The following is a 15,324-nucleotide window of genomic DNA, read 5'->3' as shown; positions in this document are numbered from 1 at the left end:
TTCCCTGATGAAGAGAAGAAGGAGCAGGACTGAAGGGATTCCAGTTTGAGGATGAAAAACGAGGAGACAGCTCGAACGGATCTTAAAATTCCAGCAGAAATATGTGAGGGAAAGATCCTAACCCTCTCTGGCACCAAAGTGCCTTCAGGGATCTACAAAATACCACAACTATACCAGAGTCCTCCATAACAGACCCTCACAACAGACGAACATAAAAGACTCTGAGGCCACTGACAGTAAAGAGCAAGCCGACTGTTTATGTGCATGTTTGTTTCAGACCACAGACGTGGCAGCAAATCAACCCTACTGCTACACCTCATTGGCTGCTTCCTTGTTCCTGCCTTTCAGCATCATTTAATCCAGAACTTTCCCTTATATATCTAATCCATTGTTTGGCATGGCTAACTCCAGCCTTTCATCCCTGCACTAAAACCGTACACTGTAGCGAACAATCTAGAAAACAGATGCTGCTGAAACCCGTAACATACATGTTAGTAGAGAGAGCCCGAGAAAGAATAAAGAATGAAAAAAATGTTTTGAGTGTACTTGTGCTCTTGTGCAGAGAGAGACTGAGAACAGAAGGTGACAACCCTAATTTGGACTGGATTGGTGTCGGCAGTAAATTAACAGGGTTAACTGGATGGTTGCCTCAGATTTATTGGGAGGCCCAAAGCTGGATGTCTGCGGGTCAAAATAATGGCTGAGATATTTCATACTTTAAAAGTGGCATGCAAGTAAGGTGTCTAGAACATGACGGCTATGGCTCCGTCTACACCACACTCTCCTTGTACGCACATGTACACTGGTGAGATGTCTGTGAGAGAATGTATAATTAGGGCTGTACAATAGGGCCAACTAAAATAATATTGCAATTATTTTGTCAGACCATAGTGTGGTCTGAACTCTGAGACAAACAGCCCATATTCATGAAAAATAGAACAAAATGACAACATCACACTAAAAAAAAGCACAAACTAAAAAGGAAAGTGATTTGATTACAAATCAATGTTTTGCCCACACTGCAATTAAAGTTAAAGTTACTCTTAATTTAAAAAAAAACAAGGCAACACAAACAAGGCAAGAAAAAATACAAGCACAAAAACACAACAGAAAAAAACCTAGTCAAAAGAATAAAACAAAAACAGCAAAAGCCTAAAAACAACAAACAAAAACAAACAAAAGGCAAACAAAACAACAAAAAGCAAACAATATAATAAACAAAAGATAAAAACAACAAGTAATAAAAACAAGGCAAAAGAAAAAAAAAAACAAGACAAACAAAAACAAGAAAAAAAATAAGACTAAACCATAAGGAACAAAAATAAAATGAGACAAAAGAATAAAACAAAAACACAAGCCAAAAGATAAAAACAAGACCAGAAAAACAAAACATTCAAAAAAAAAAAAAAAGACAAAAAAGAAAAAAAACGACATCGTTTTTGTATTTAAATTCAGTGTTGCAGTACTAAATACTACAGTCTGGATCAAACAGGACTCAGTGACCAAGACTAGAACCACAAGTCCTAGACCATATTTTCTAGTCTAGTCACAGAAAATATTCTTTCCATATTTTGTACGGACTTGAGTCCACACTGTTATCATTATGCTTTTACAGTACAGAGTTATTAAGAATAAGATTCATTTCAAATGCTGTGTGTATAAACATCTAAAGAAAAGTGGTAACACTTTAGTAAAGGGACCAGTGTTGGGGAAAGTTACTTTTAAAAAGTAATGCATTACAATATTGCATTACTCCCTAAAAAAAAGTAACTAATTACTTAGTTACTTTTTATGGAAAGTAATGCATTGTTACTTTTGCGTTACTTTGTGTTACTTTTAAATATGAGCAGGGCTTGATTGTTTTTTATATAAGAAGTTCTAGTTATAGTAAATGTAAAAGCCCTTTCACACCAAAAAGTGTTATGAATAAACCTCAGGCAGAAGGAAAAGTAAATTCACGTCTGTACAGTAGAACACAGGAGAAGGTTCAACACTTCAGCAATAAAAAAAAACAATGAAGCACAATTGTTAGTTTATATAAAGTCATTTTTGCTTATTAGTATGGTTGAACTGAATCATCAAAGGTCAGCAGCAAAGACACTGGTTAATGAAATGGGATTGGATACATTTGTGTTAACATTTAATTATTGCAAGTTTGTGTCATATTCCGGTTGTGAGTGGGATGAATTAATTAATGCACATTCACACTTAGTCTAGAACTACATCATGTTCACAAAGTGCACACAATGCCTCTGTACTTCTGATTTCTCCCAATATGGGGAAAGGAGACTTGTCAGTCAATAAACTGGCATTACTTTTTTTAAAAAGCCACTCAGATATTCTCTTTTAAATTAAAAAGCAATGTGTTACTTCACTAACTTGAAGTTTGATTACTTGAAAAAAGTAATCTGATTACGTAACTCGTGTTATTTTTAATGCGTTACCCCCAACACTGACAGGGATCAATTCTAACCGATTCAACTGGCCTTTTTTATGAAGCAAATATACTGCATGACCATGTTCTACATCCCTAATCCTACCCAATACCAAAATTTAACAACTATCTTAACACTATTAATAAGCAGCACATTAGATGTTTATGGAGGTAAAAGACAGTTAATGGTTTGTTAATTGTGAGAATTGGACTTTATAATAAATTGTGACCAGAAAAGCACATCCACACACACACACACATTCTAAAGCACAAATATCTGCTGAATGTCCTAATATCTGACAGCGACCAGAGTCTAGATGAAAACTCACATTGATAAGATTGGAAATATCCATGCTATAAGGGCTATAAAAGTCCAAACAAGATATTCGTCCCTTTGGAACTGCATGAGGACAAGGAAATTACAGAATTAACAATTTTTGGATGAACTACTCCTCTCAATCTTTCTCCCAATCTAGTCTTGCATGGACATTATCACAGCATATTACATCTATATTGTGATCTTTTGTTGACAAAGGCAAGTGCTCAGTTGAACTATCATCACTTACTTCTCCCAAACCTCTCATGAGCTTTGTTTAGAAGCCTTCAAACGTTGGTCTTTAAAAGGACCGAGCGTTTCTGACAGGGGAATTGGGATGTTATTGAGTTTAATAAGCTGTGTCATGAATGTGTGTTTATTTAACATCCACAGCACTGATAAAATGACTGGAATGTCTTCTGTCATCAAAGGTCTGGTCTGTTTTTTCCTGCTCTGACATCTGCCTTGTAGAGACCTTTGTGGGACTGAGACTATTACTAAATAGCAGACATATCTCGTAATAATTTCCCACAACTTCATCTGCTCAATTTTAGCTTTTGGGACAGAATCTGGAGCACATGATCTGGAGCAAACTTCAGATTATTGTCTGTTCTTACATTTTTTTTATCCCCCAAGATGCTACAGGGTCAGCAGGGAACAGCAGAGCAGCACTAATAAGTACATAACTCATTTAATAATGAAGATTTCGTGGGCAGCACACTATAATGATCCTAATAAACCCAAGGTTAAAAGAAGCTACAAGATAGGTCAACCACACTTTTTCAATGATGTTTTAAATGAACCACTTCCAGGTTCAGTGTCAGCACAGCGAGGTGACCTTTTCAAAGTTTATGTACCCACGCCCGCTGTGAAAATATTTGAAATGCAAACCCTTTTATTGCGATGGTATTAATGGATGGAAATCATAATCTCATTTCCTGAGAGCACAATCCTGGAGCTTGTTGCGAAGAGGCATCGTAGTTCATTTGTGCCACTGAAAACCTGCTTTTTTCCCATGAAGTCATATAGGCAGAGACTAAAGGGATTTATGAGCCACATCTCAGGAGCAGAGCAAAGCAATCCTGTTCCGTGAGAGGACTCAATGTAGCATGTACATGGAATATGAACACACATGGAAGCTCCTCATATACATTAGGCAGAACTAACATCACCGAGACTTACCAGACCTCATCTCTCTAACTTCACTTGCTTGTTTTTGTTCAGTACTGATTCACATGGAGTATAAAAGCTGAACACACACACTGACAAATAAACTTTAATAAAACTCATACATTCACAATTTGTCTTCCTAGAGACAAGACCAAAAATATTGACAAGTATTTTGTATGAGCACATTTAAAAAAAAAAATCAGAATGAGAACATCCCATAATATTAATAATAAATGCTACTAGCTTATAAAACATTCTCTAAAAACATACGCTCCAGGTATGTTTCAGTTTAGTTTGGAACAATTCTGGGTTTTTGGTACACTGGCTACCTTTACATGCACACTTTTTGGTTCAGTCGGACTGAATTCATTATTATTGATGAATCTGATTGTAGTGTTTACATGAATGCTAAATAAAGTGATCGAGTCTATGTGCGAGTTTATATGTCACAAGCTACCAATCAGAATAGATTTTTTGATGTGCACACTGCTCAAATAGTGAAAGTGAAAAGTGAAAGTGACATTTATACAACACTTTATTCAAAAGGAAGAGCCGCTTGTTCCGTGCGTCATACATCATTACGTTATTTCTGCATCATACATCATTACGTTATTTCTGCGTCATACGTCATTACGTTATTTCTGCATCATTGCACATGCGCAGTCCTTTCAGTTTCATGGTTTAATCCGATCGAGTGTTTACATGCACGCTCAATCGTATTAGAAGAGGAATAAACCACCCCCTTCAAATCCGATTGAAATTTAATTCGGATCGAGCTCAGTCGGATCGATTAAGGTGTTTATATGAACATTTTTCAGTCCAATTGAGCCGTCAATCCAATTACAAATAGATTATTTGGGTGTATGTAAACGTAGCCACTGAGAGTGGCTTGGCTTTTATTGGTGTTTATCACTGTGGAAACTTACACTCCACAGCAAACCTGCTCTGGCGCAGGTTATAATCTGGTTCATAGATCTCAAACCAAAATCTGACCAATTAGCTTTAAGCAAAGTGACACATCATTGATGCAATAAAGCCACTCCCTCAGTTTCTCTTACTACAAATTATATGCTACATAAAACATTTTAAAGATAAAATTGTCAGATTTTGAGGTGATTATTTTTTTATAATTATTTGATATGATTTATATAATTATCATACCCTTAATCCATTAAACAAGTTAGCTTAGTTTAATAGTAATTAAGATTTTATTTTTAATTAATATAAACATAGATAATATGCAAACATGACTACATATGAGTTTAGATTTTTAAGTATTTTTATACTTATAAATATCATCAAACATTTATTACAACAACTGGACGAATCCCTTTAAATATATCATCTGATCGATGTCTTGGGATGTGGTTAATCGTAGTATAAGTTTCGCTTCGCATCATGGCCGCATCACCACCTCAATTTTTTTTTATAATTCAATGGCCCATCCTCAATTATTCCTTACTTATATGTGTGGTATTACAAATTTATAAAATGTTAAATCTATGTTCCAATGTAATAGTATATAAACTAAAAAGTTGTGTACATTATGTTTTAAATTTTGAGGTAAAAAGGATGACATGTCTAAAAGATCAAATCAGGAAGCCCAAGTGTCTGAGACATTAACCTTTTGTCTTCATGCATTTCCTGAATTTAGGGCAGGGTTCCAACTTAAAGGAAGCTCAAGGCACAGCTATGCCTTTGTCTCTTTGGTAATGTGAAGGTATGGTGATACTGTCAGACTGATTGGGTTAACACCCATGCATTTGGTGCAGATGAGATCAAGGCTGGAAAAATGCCAGTGCCTGGCTGATTCCTGTACCGCATTTGCATTTTATTGTGTAAATTGTCTCCACCTCTACTGTATGTATCCCTCCCCCTTGAATGTATATACTCCAAAGTATCACTGCTTTGGTTAGACTTTTTGATGACTGAAGATCACCTGGTCTGCTGGTCTTCGCTTCTGAGTTTCTAACATATGGCAAGATGTTTTCTTCAAGTTTCCCTCTTTCATGGAAAGATTGTTTTATCTCATGTAAATGTGTTTAAATTCTTCATCGTGTTCATTCTTTTCATTTTTGGTAGTGAATCGCACCTACTCTCGCGCGAGAAGTGAATCACAGTTTCAAGGCATGTGATTGGCTGTTCATTACTGATGTCACACTTTCATGTGCACGTGCTCCATTAACTCAGGATCGAGCCTGAGTTGACAGAGAAAGTTGATGATCAGCTTCATGGTAAAGCCAGATTGGACTGGTTTGGTTTTGTCAACTGAAAACTAATCCTATAGCCCTGAGTTTGTTCAGCCACCATCATGGTTCAGGCCCCTGACCAAAAAACAAAAGTAAGGCATAGGAGAAGCATTATATCCTTAACCCTTGACCTGTGCTTAAAGTTCCTTACCTAATTTGGTTTTCCTGGTCAAAAATAACTTGTGAATTTATAAAAATTACTTGTGAATCTCTCCTTATGCAATATAATCACCAATCTTGGATTCAATCCATTTGTCAACTTGTTTTCTTTCAGTTAACAAAGGTTTTGTTTTAACTGGTTAATGGTTGTACCTAATTTTTTGAGTGAAAACCCCATTAATTGTGGACAAAAAGAATTACAATTATTAATTATTAACTTGTGCTAATTAAAAAAAATTGTTTTTGATTATTTCTAACCTCATGTGCAACAAGGTGGGGGAAAAAACAAAGTAGAAAAATGACAGATTTTTTAGGAAGTCGTTATAACCTTTAGGCTTAAGTCCACTGCAAAAATATTAGGCAGGGGCTATTTGCACTAAGTGTAAATAGCTATAGATTCTATTTAAACTATTTAAAAAGCAGGACTTTCTGGTATTTATACTACTTATTGCAAATAGAGGCAATTATCTACACCTCAGTATTGTAGTACATTATAAAACAGTATGCAGTAATAACGTATTGTAAATTATAATTTTAATTCAAATTATTAAATGGATGCCAACTTATTGGGATAATAAACCCCTCCCTACACCTACTCGATACTTAATGTTTCACCTTTTTGATTATTTCCTTCATTTTTATTGAAAAATGCCTTACTGATGTGATATGAGATTTGAAAAGAGAGGAAGAAAATGTTCGACAAAAGGCCGATTGGAACCTGGGTCGATTGCGTCAATAATGGCTATGGCACACACTTTACCATCTACGCCACTGCAGCTGTTATCAATCGTGTTTAGTAGTGTTGACCACCCCAATCACACTTTGGTGGGTGGAGTTAGTGTAAATAGCCTATGCCAACAAGGTGGGTCAAATTGGGTCAAAATTATGAAATACGACATGAGGATGTTGTTTTGTAATGGCTGGTTCAGACAAAAATGGTTATATCTAGTCACATTGTGCTTGGTTAAGACAGTGTTATTGATTTTTACATGACTTACAAGAACAAGCTCTCCAGACTGCGCCGCCCTGACTTCTGTTTCAATAGGTCATACATCAACACAAAATATCCCCTGTCAAATCATTTAATGGAGGTTCAGATCGGTCATTTTTTCTTCAGGTTTATATTAAAAGAGTTGAGAGAGTGACTCTACCTGAGAGAGGGGTCGGGACAGTCTGTGACTCTGTACGCTCTTCTCCTCTGAAGACCAGGAATGGAGGCGGAGGCTGAAAAATAAAGAAATATTTAGCTTTAATAGGTGCAGATCATGGGACATTTCTGAACTGGTGTTGAATTCAAGCCAGGTTTGAAGTAAACTACTGTACAGTTGACATGAAATGGGTTGCAGTTAAATGAAATTGAGCCGTTCAGTTTGAGGGATCTTATTTATCTTTTCAGATGCCAAGTAGAAATGCACCAAGAAACTCAACAGAAGTAAACATAAGAATGTGAAACTAAAAGTCATAAATTATGAGCCACAGGCTCTTAGCTCTACAATAACTATTTTACAATATACTTCCATTCAAAAGTCTGGTAAGGGTTTTTTTTTTTTACTTTGTTTTACCATAGATGCATTCAATTGATCAAAAGTGACAGTTAAGACAAAAAGGCTAAAATTTTTATTTTTATTTTAAATAAATACTGTTCTAAAATGTGTTACAGTTTCCACAGAAATGTGAAGCAGCACAATTATTTTCAACAAATGAAATGTTTCTTAAGCAGTAAATCAGCATTTTAGAATGAATTCTGAAGGATCATGTGACACTGAAGACTGGAGAAATGCTGCTGAAAATGCTGCTTTGCATTACAGGAATAAATTACACTTAAAAATTATTTAAATAGAATATTTTATTATTTATTTTAAAATTCTAACAGTATATCAGAATATTACTGTTTTGACCCAATAAATGAAGCCTCTTTTAGCATAAAAGACTTCTCAATCTTTTTTTTTTTTTCATTCATTCTTTCAGATCGCAAAAGTTTGAACAGTAGCGTACAATATCAGGCTTTTCCACTAATGTATGAGACCATCTTACAGGATATAGTTCACTAGTCACATGGATCACTTCTTGTCATTTTTAGAACAATAGGGTGAGCAAATGACAAAGAAGTTTTGAGTAACTATCCCTGTAGCCTTTTAATTATATAATCAAATACTATATCTTCAAAAATAAATCATAGCGTGTTAATACAAATGTATATACAAACATAGATTTTATTGGCCAGGCGATATTAAAAGAAACAAGTCATTTTCTCAGCATCATGCTGTGCTGTAATGCAGGCATCTGGCAAGTTCTGCCTGATTAATCCATCATTTATGAATCAAGTCATAATCCATCACTAAATCTAATCAAATGAGCTTCACCTGCAGTGATATGTGGAATGTGCTGCACTCAGTCAGAGGTTAGAGATGCTTAAACTGTTAAATCTGAGGAGAACAATAAAGAGGAGTTTGCATCTGAGTGTGTGTATGCTCATGCATGGTTTATGTGGTTTATGGGGACAAAAATTTGTATAAATGGCATGTGAAGGTGATTTATGAGAACACTGTCAGTGTCCCCATAACTCAAAAGGTTTAATTCAGAATGATTTATTTTGAAAATCTAAAAATTCAAATGTTTTCTGTATGGGGTAGGTTAAAAGTGGAGTTGTGTAGGGTGATAGAAAATATGGTTTGTACAGTATAAAGATTATAACGCTTATGGAGAGTCCCCGTAAACCAAAAAAATAAAACAATGTGTGTGTGCATGCGCGCATGAGAGGGCTTCAGAACACATAGGAACCCTATAAGAAACCTTGTATAACAAAGAAAAAGTTCTTCACAATGAACGTTGAACGAATGATCGAGAGGAGTCCTGAGGCATCTTAACATGCATCCTGCAGAATAACATCAGCTCTAATCAAGGTTCCCTTTGTCTGTTGCATGTAAAAATGCACTGCCTGCAACTTCACCTACTTTGTTGGACCTATGTTCACCCAAAAATGAAATTCCTCTATGTCATTCTCAACCGTTCTATGACTGCAGAATGTCCAAGCTAAACATTTTAATTAATATTGAATTAATTACACTTATTGCATGGTTTCAGAAGACTTTTATGGTGCTCCCGGAACTTAATAACATACTCATTGTATGTATAAAAAAAAAAAAAAAAAAAAAAAACACTTGTACACTATGCTCAATATGTCTTTTTGTTTTCAAAAGAAGAAAAATAAATGTTTGCTAATAGGCTTAATGTTTGGTCAAAGCATTGCCAGCATGCACTCCATGCTCTTGCTTCAGTGTGACAGTAGTAAACCTCAGTAGTAAAGTTGCAAAATCATACCTCTTACTGGTGGGTGTGATTCTGCCCCCTTTGCGGTCGGGGTTGGATGGTGGCTCAGGCGAGTATGGGTCAGGTGACAGAGAGGCTGGGCTGGAGATGGTGTACTCTCTGTAGTTCTGGTTCTCATCTCGACTCACCTGTACAGCCTCCTGCACAACCAGAGGAAAAAAACATCAATAACAGGTGCCTGAGTTTGACCTGATCAGATCTGTTTAAACAACTCTATGGATCTAGAGTAGTCTTTTCAATAGCCACACAATATATATATATATATATATATATATATATATATATATATATATATATATATATATATATATATATATATATATATATATATTATATTTATTAATTATTTTCCAATTGTTTAGAACACTAGTATTTTCACCAGCTAAACATGGTTTTCAGTTATTTCTATTTTTTGCTGTAGTGTGTCAGTAGTACATATCAGTTTACATTTCCAAATATTTATTATGCCATTAATTGTAATAATGCAGTGATACTATGAAGGAGTCTGACAGCAGCCAGTGCTCCACACAGAGATCTGATCTCATCATCATCAGTCTGTCTGGAATGACATGAAGAAACAGAACCAACTGAGACAGACTAAATTCAGAAGATCTGTGGCGACGTCTCCAAGACGCTTCAAGAAAACATGTACATGTAAATCTTTTAACTTTCCAAATTTGTGCCTTAATCACAAGTTCTCACATGGTTGTCTGGAAGGACTACGAGACCTGTGGGGCTCACAATCCTTTCGATCATAGTATCTGTTACAACACAGACTCGTCAGCCATCTCTTCAGCATTTAAAAAGGCAGGAACTCTGTCTGATTTATAACACTCCCAAGTTACTTTCACATGCAGAATTATTGTTGTGCAGAAAATGAAAAAGTGGGAAATGCAGACTCAAATGTCTTTTGAGCTAAACTTGACAAACTAGAAATCATTGATAAGCAGATAGTGGTTCATCTTCTCTTAATGGTTACCAGGCGTGCTCGACTGCAAATCTGAGAAGAGAACCGAACGCTACAGCTTGGGCCAGTGGTTCAGTAGAGCAGCACTCACCACAGGCTTGCAACAGCGATGGACTGCGCTTTTGTTGCTTCTTCCAGCAACATTTCATAAATGAGGATATGCTGCTCCTTTAATAATAAGACTTTTAATGTATTTGAAAGAAGTGTATTAAGGCTGCATTTATTTTATCATAAATACCGTAAAACAGAAATATTGGGAGGTGTTATTACAATTTAAAATAACCATTTTGTTTTTATATATATATTTTCTAATGTAATTTATTCCTGTGATGTTAAAGCTGAATTTATATGCCAATTTGCTGCTCAAGACACATTTACTATTATCAATGTTACATATTAGGTATGAAGTATTGTTTTCTGGGACAATTTATATTATGTTATGTTAAGTTATGTTAGTATTTGCTTAAAAAAAGATAAGATACTGGGTAAGAAAAAAATCTTAATTTAAAGGGAGGACAAGATTATTTTGCTTTCTCCATCATCAGCTATTTTAAGAAAAAAAAACTCAATTTTGATTTTCTTTTTCCTTCACAAAACTAATACAGTATCTTAAGTAATTTTGCTTCTCAAATAAATGTAGCATGATTAGATTTTTGTTATGGAAAACAAGACAAACACAAGATAGACAGAGTGAGAGAGAGAGAGAGAGAGAGAGAGAGAGAGAGAGAGAGAGAGAGAGAGAGAGAGTGAGAGAGAGAGATTTTTTACTGACCTGGAAGCGGCCGACCAGTTGCTCTGTGATTCCATTGGTCAGGCCAGGAGAGGGAGGAGCTGGTCTGTGTGGAAAAAGTCAAACATTAGCACAAGACATTTTATTTTAGAGTATGCATATTATCATATCCTTCTTCTTGTAACTTTAGTGCACCATTAATCTGGGTCACTTTCTTTAAGCATGGCTTTATAAATTAGACAAATCTGGCATAAACCAGGAGACGCAAGCATGTTTTAAAAGGTCAGATACAGTATGTTGCTTTCATTAAATAGCATGGATAAACTTATAACTTCCTTGAAAAAAATATATATATATTTCTCATATTATCCTGAAACTTTTCAGCTACCAAGTCAATCTGACAGACTGAACAAGCAAAAGGATCTGGACTGGAATCCCCTAAATACTGCCATTTATTTCCTCCGCTGGAACTGCGGATTGCAATACATTTAACGAAATGCAGAAGGCTGCCCGAGTGTTAATGTAAATTGATGAAATCTGACAGAGAAAAGACAACACAGTCTTGTTTAAATACATTAGCAGAACCCCTGACCAGGAAGCAGCACATGTCTGAAAGCATTTATTTATCTTAGAATTAATCCCTGGCATATGCTTACAGAAAGCTCTTTATAGCTTCATGAGGAAGGAATGCCACACAAGGGCCTGATTCAGAGCTGGTGCTCTACGGCTTCACGATACCTCAAGTCAACCCTAGGAAGGCTTTCCTTTATTCCTCAGGAAGCCAAGAGCTCTTTGGGAAACCATTATCATATTATTAATTGGATATTCTTTTATATTAACAACCACTGTGCTTGTAGTAATTCATTTGTGTAGAAAAAGAGAACACTCACCAATTAAGGAAACAGGTTTACTCTGGCCATAAATGTAATCTGGTTTATTTGTTTTCCGCTTCAAACTAAATTCAGTGTAGATGTTTGAAACACACACTTCATTAAAAGCGCTTTAAACAATCAGAGAGTTGATGCAGGCCTGAGAACTGAATGAGTCTTTCCAAACAAGCTCTTTTTCACTGGCGTTAATGAGATGTTTTACTGCGAGGCTTAAGCAGAGCATCCTCCCATCAATGCTAGTAAAAACAAGCCATGAACAGCCCAGGAGGACACATTCATTTCACACTCCCTCTACCTTTTTCTGCTTCTGCTCGCAATCGTTTATCTCTCTTACTTTGTTTCACTCCATTTCATCCCAACGTCATACTCCCTTTCTTCCTGTATAATACATTCAGTTTTCCCCCTTCATCTTTCTTTCTGTCTCCGGCTCAAAGCTGAGGAGGTCTTGAGATGAGCTTTGGATGAGTCTAAATGCAGAAACAGTATTTTGATGCTTGCAGTGATGGTATTTAAAATGGCAAATTAAGAAAGAGGGGTAGAGTCAGCATAAAGCAGTTACAAATGTCGGTAAGTTTTTGCATTCCATTCGACTGTGTACAATAGATATAACCTTATTGTTTTTTTAAATATAAATCCCATAATGTTTACAACATTAAAAAAAAATCTATCACATAATGTAAATAAGTTATCACAGAATTACAATATGGGAATAACTCAATTTTTCAATTTAAGGTGAGAACAAGTTATCTGTACATGGAGCTATAGCAGAATGGGCATAAATGAGCAAATAAGCAGTTGTTCAATTATTTTCGAACACTTGATGCTTTTTGCACAAGTACTGACGTGATTTTAGGGTCTAGAATCCACTAGGGGTGTCCCCAACTAAGGATTTTCATAGTCGAATCAGAATAGGGCTGAAATGATTCCTCAAGTAACTCGATTACAAAAAATGATCGAGGCAAATTCCTCTGATTTTGAATGAATTAATCAAAAATAGTTCATTGCACTTACATCAAATCACGATATGGACTAATATCTGTAAATATTAAGCTGGAACAGTCTATTTAAATATGAATCCTGCATGTTCTGCGTGTCTGTGTTAATGAATGGAGCAGAAGTGCGACTTCCTTTATTATAGACACTGAAGCGCGCGTGACTCTCCGGTGATTTTAGCGTTTTAAGTTACGTTTGCTTCATTTTCAATAATTAAAAGATACATTAAATTAATGTTTTATGTGTTTAATGTTTAATGTGCATCTCAGAAAATGCTTTATTTAAAACCCCAACTGAATGGCACTTAAATGCACTTAATTACAGACAAAGAAACAATGGGTAATAATTAAATGTTTATTTTTGTATATAGATGTATGCATTGCATTCTATGCATTTAAAAAAATAAAAATATTAGTTTTTCTAAAAAAGGAAACTTAGTTGTTCATTTTAAGAGACCCATGAGTCTTATTTTCTCTTGCATAATTAATATTGCACTTTAATTAAGCAAAAACAAATTTTATGATATTTTAAAATATTCGATAGCTAATTCAGCCCTAAATCAGAATTTAAGAATCTTGCTGATATTCGACTGATAGTCGAATCATATCTGGGGCAGGGCAAAATACATTGAGTCAAGTCAGACATTCGACAGCAATAATTACTGATGTTAACACACAGGGAAAATATGTAACAAATGCTTCGCAGATAGAAATGGGGTAAATAATGTTTTGATTAAAATATAGTTAACACTAAACGTCAGCGAAACCCTAAAGTTAGCCTATATGACAGTATTTATTAATGTTCTGCATTTCTGTTTTGAGCTGCACACGCTGAAGATGACCAGTAGAGTGAGCATTTGATAGCAAGTTTTTAATCAATGGGATTAAACTCATAATTTCATGTAGAATACGCTTTGTTATTTATACAAAATAATGTTAATATTAGGACTTATATGTTATTTGCAAAAAGAGCCCGAATGCAAATGAACATGCATTTTGTGGACGCGTATTTTTCATTCTCTGAATGAACTCATTTTGTGGACTCGTTCTTCACAAAACAATGCGGTAAAACATGGCAGCTAAACTCTAAAAATTCACAGCGCTTATTATAATGGTGTTTTCATTATAATGGTATGGGTGTGACAGTCCCAGTCATAGTTATTAATATTCTGCTTTGCTGTTTGTCCTGCTCGTGCTGCGAGCTGAAGAGGTAATCATCATAGTACTACAATGAAGCACTTTACTCAACCAAATGCATTTTTTATCAGGTAAATAATATATCCACGATATATATATAAACCGGCTGAAATGTTTTGAAATCACTTGTACCCTACCTGTTCGAAAAATCCAGTCTCTGTCTGTGTCAGTTTGAGTCTTGGTAAAGTTTTAAATCCTTGCCGCCAAGATGCTCCTCTGTCGGTCACGGATTATGGAAAGTGAAACATAAATCTATAGGAGTGGTTGGATTTATCCACGCACTTTAAAATATTTATTTGAAGCTTCTTTCTTTTCAGATTCTTATTCACAGCTTTTTCATAATAGGCTGCATATGAACTTATTGGGAGAAAACCGCAAGTTTTATGTGAAATCAGACATTTGAGCTCCCCCATGGCATATAGACAGAATGGCATAATCATAACAGCACACGAATATTCGACTGTGAGATTGGTAGTCAAATCAGGCTCCTCGAATCAAAGCATCGAATCGTCGACTATTTGGGGTCACCCCTAGAATCCACCCAGTATTGCTTGGGCTCAACTATGGCATTATATTATATATTGTTATTTATTACATTATTATTATATATTACTATATTTAGTACAAAATGTGTTGTGTACAACACACACACACACACACACAGACTACTGTAAATTCTTAGGCCAATAGTATTATTTTTTTTTTTTTTTTAAATGGTTTTAAGTAAGTAATTTCTATCTTTTGCTGAGTGTCAGTAGGAAATATCAGTTTACATTTCCAAACATTAATTTTGCTATTAATTATAATAATCCAGTGAGATTTTTGTTTGCACAAGCCAAGGAGTATGACAACAGCCAGTGCTCCACACAGAGATCTGAAATGACGTGAAG

At 35.2% G+C, this 15,324-nt stretch overlaps 1 protein-coding gene across 3 annotated transcripts in view; it reads right to left on the bottom strand.

Moving 5' to 3' along the window:
* The window catches only part of LOC132097508 (PDZ and LIM domain protein 2-like), a 64,357-nt gene that overhangs the window by 25,902 nt on the left and 23,131 nt on the right, over positions 1-15,324 (bottom strand). For all 3 annotated transcript variants that reach the window (XM_059503259.1, XM_059503260.1, XM_059503258.1), the window contains exons 4-6: positions 11,398-11,461; positions 9,650-9,798; positions 7,480-7,552 (exon numbers count right to left, since the gene is read on the bottom strand). In XM_059503259.1, coding sequence (XP_059359242.1) covers positions 7,480-7,552; positions 9,650-9,798; positions 11,398-11,461 — 286 coding nt within the window. The remainder of the gene's footprint in view (positions 1-7,479; positions 7,553-9,649; positions 9,799-11,397; positions 11,462-15,324) is intronic.

This window comes from Carassius carassius, chromosome 21 (genome assembly GCF_963082965.1).
Source record: "Carassius carassius chromosome 21, fCarCar2.1, whole genome shotgun sequence".
In the NCBI taxonomy this organism is placed as follows: Eukaryota; Metazoa; Chordata; class Actinopteri; order Cypriniformes; family Cyprinidae; genus Carassius; species Carassius carassius.
The sequence above is the reverse complement of the archived record's forward strand: the minus strand, read 5'-3'. Positions and strand labels throughout refer to the sequence as shown.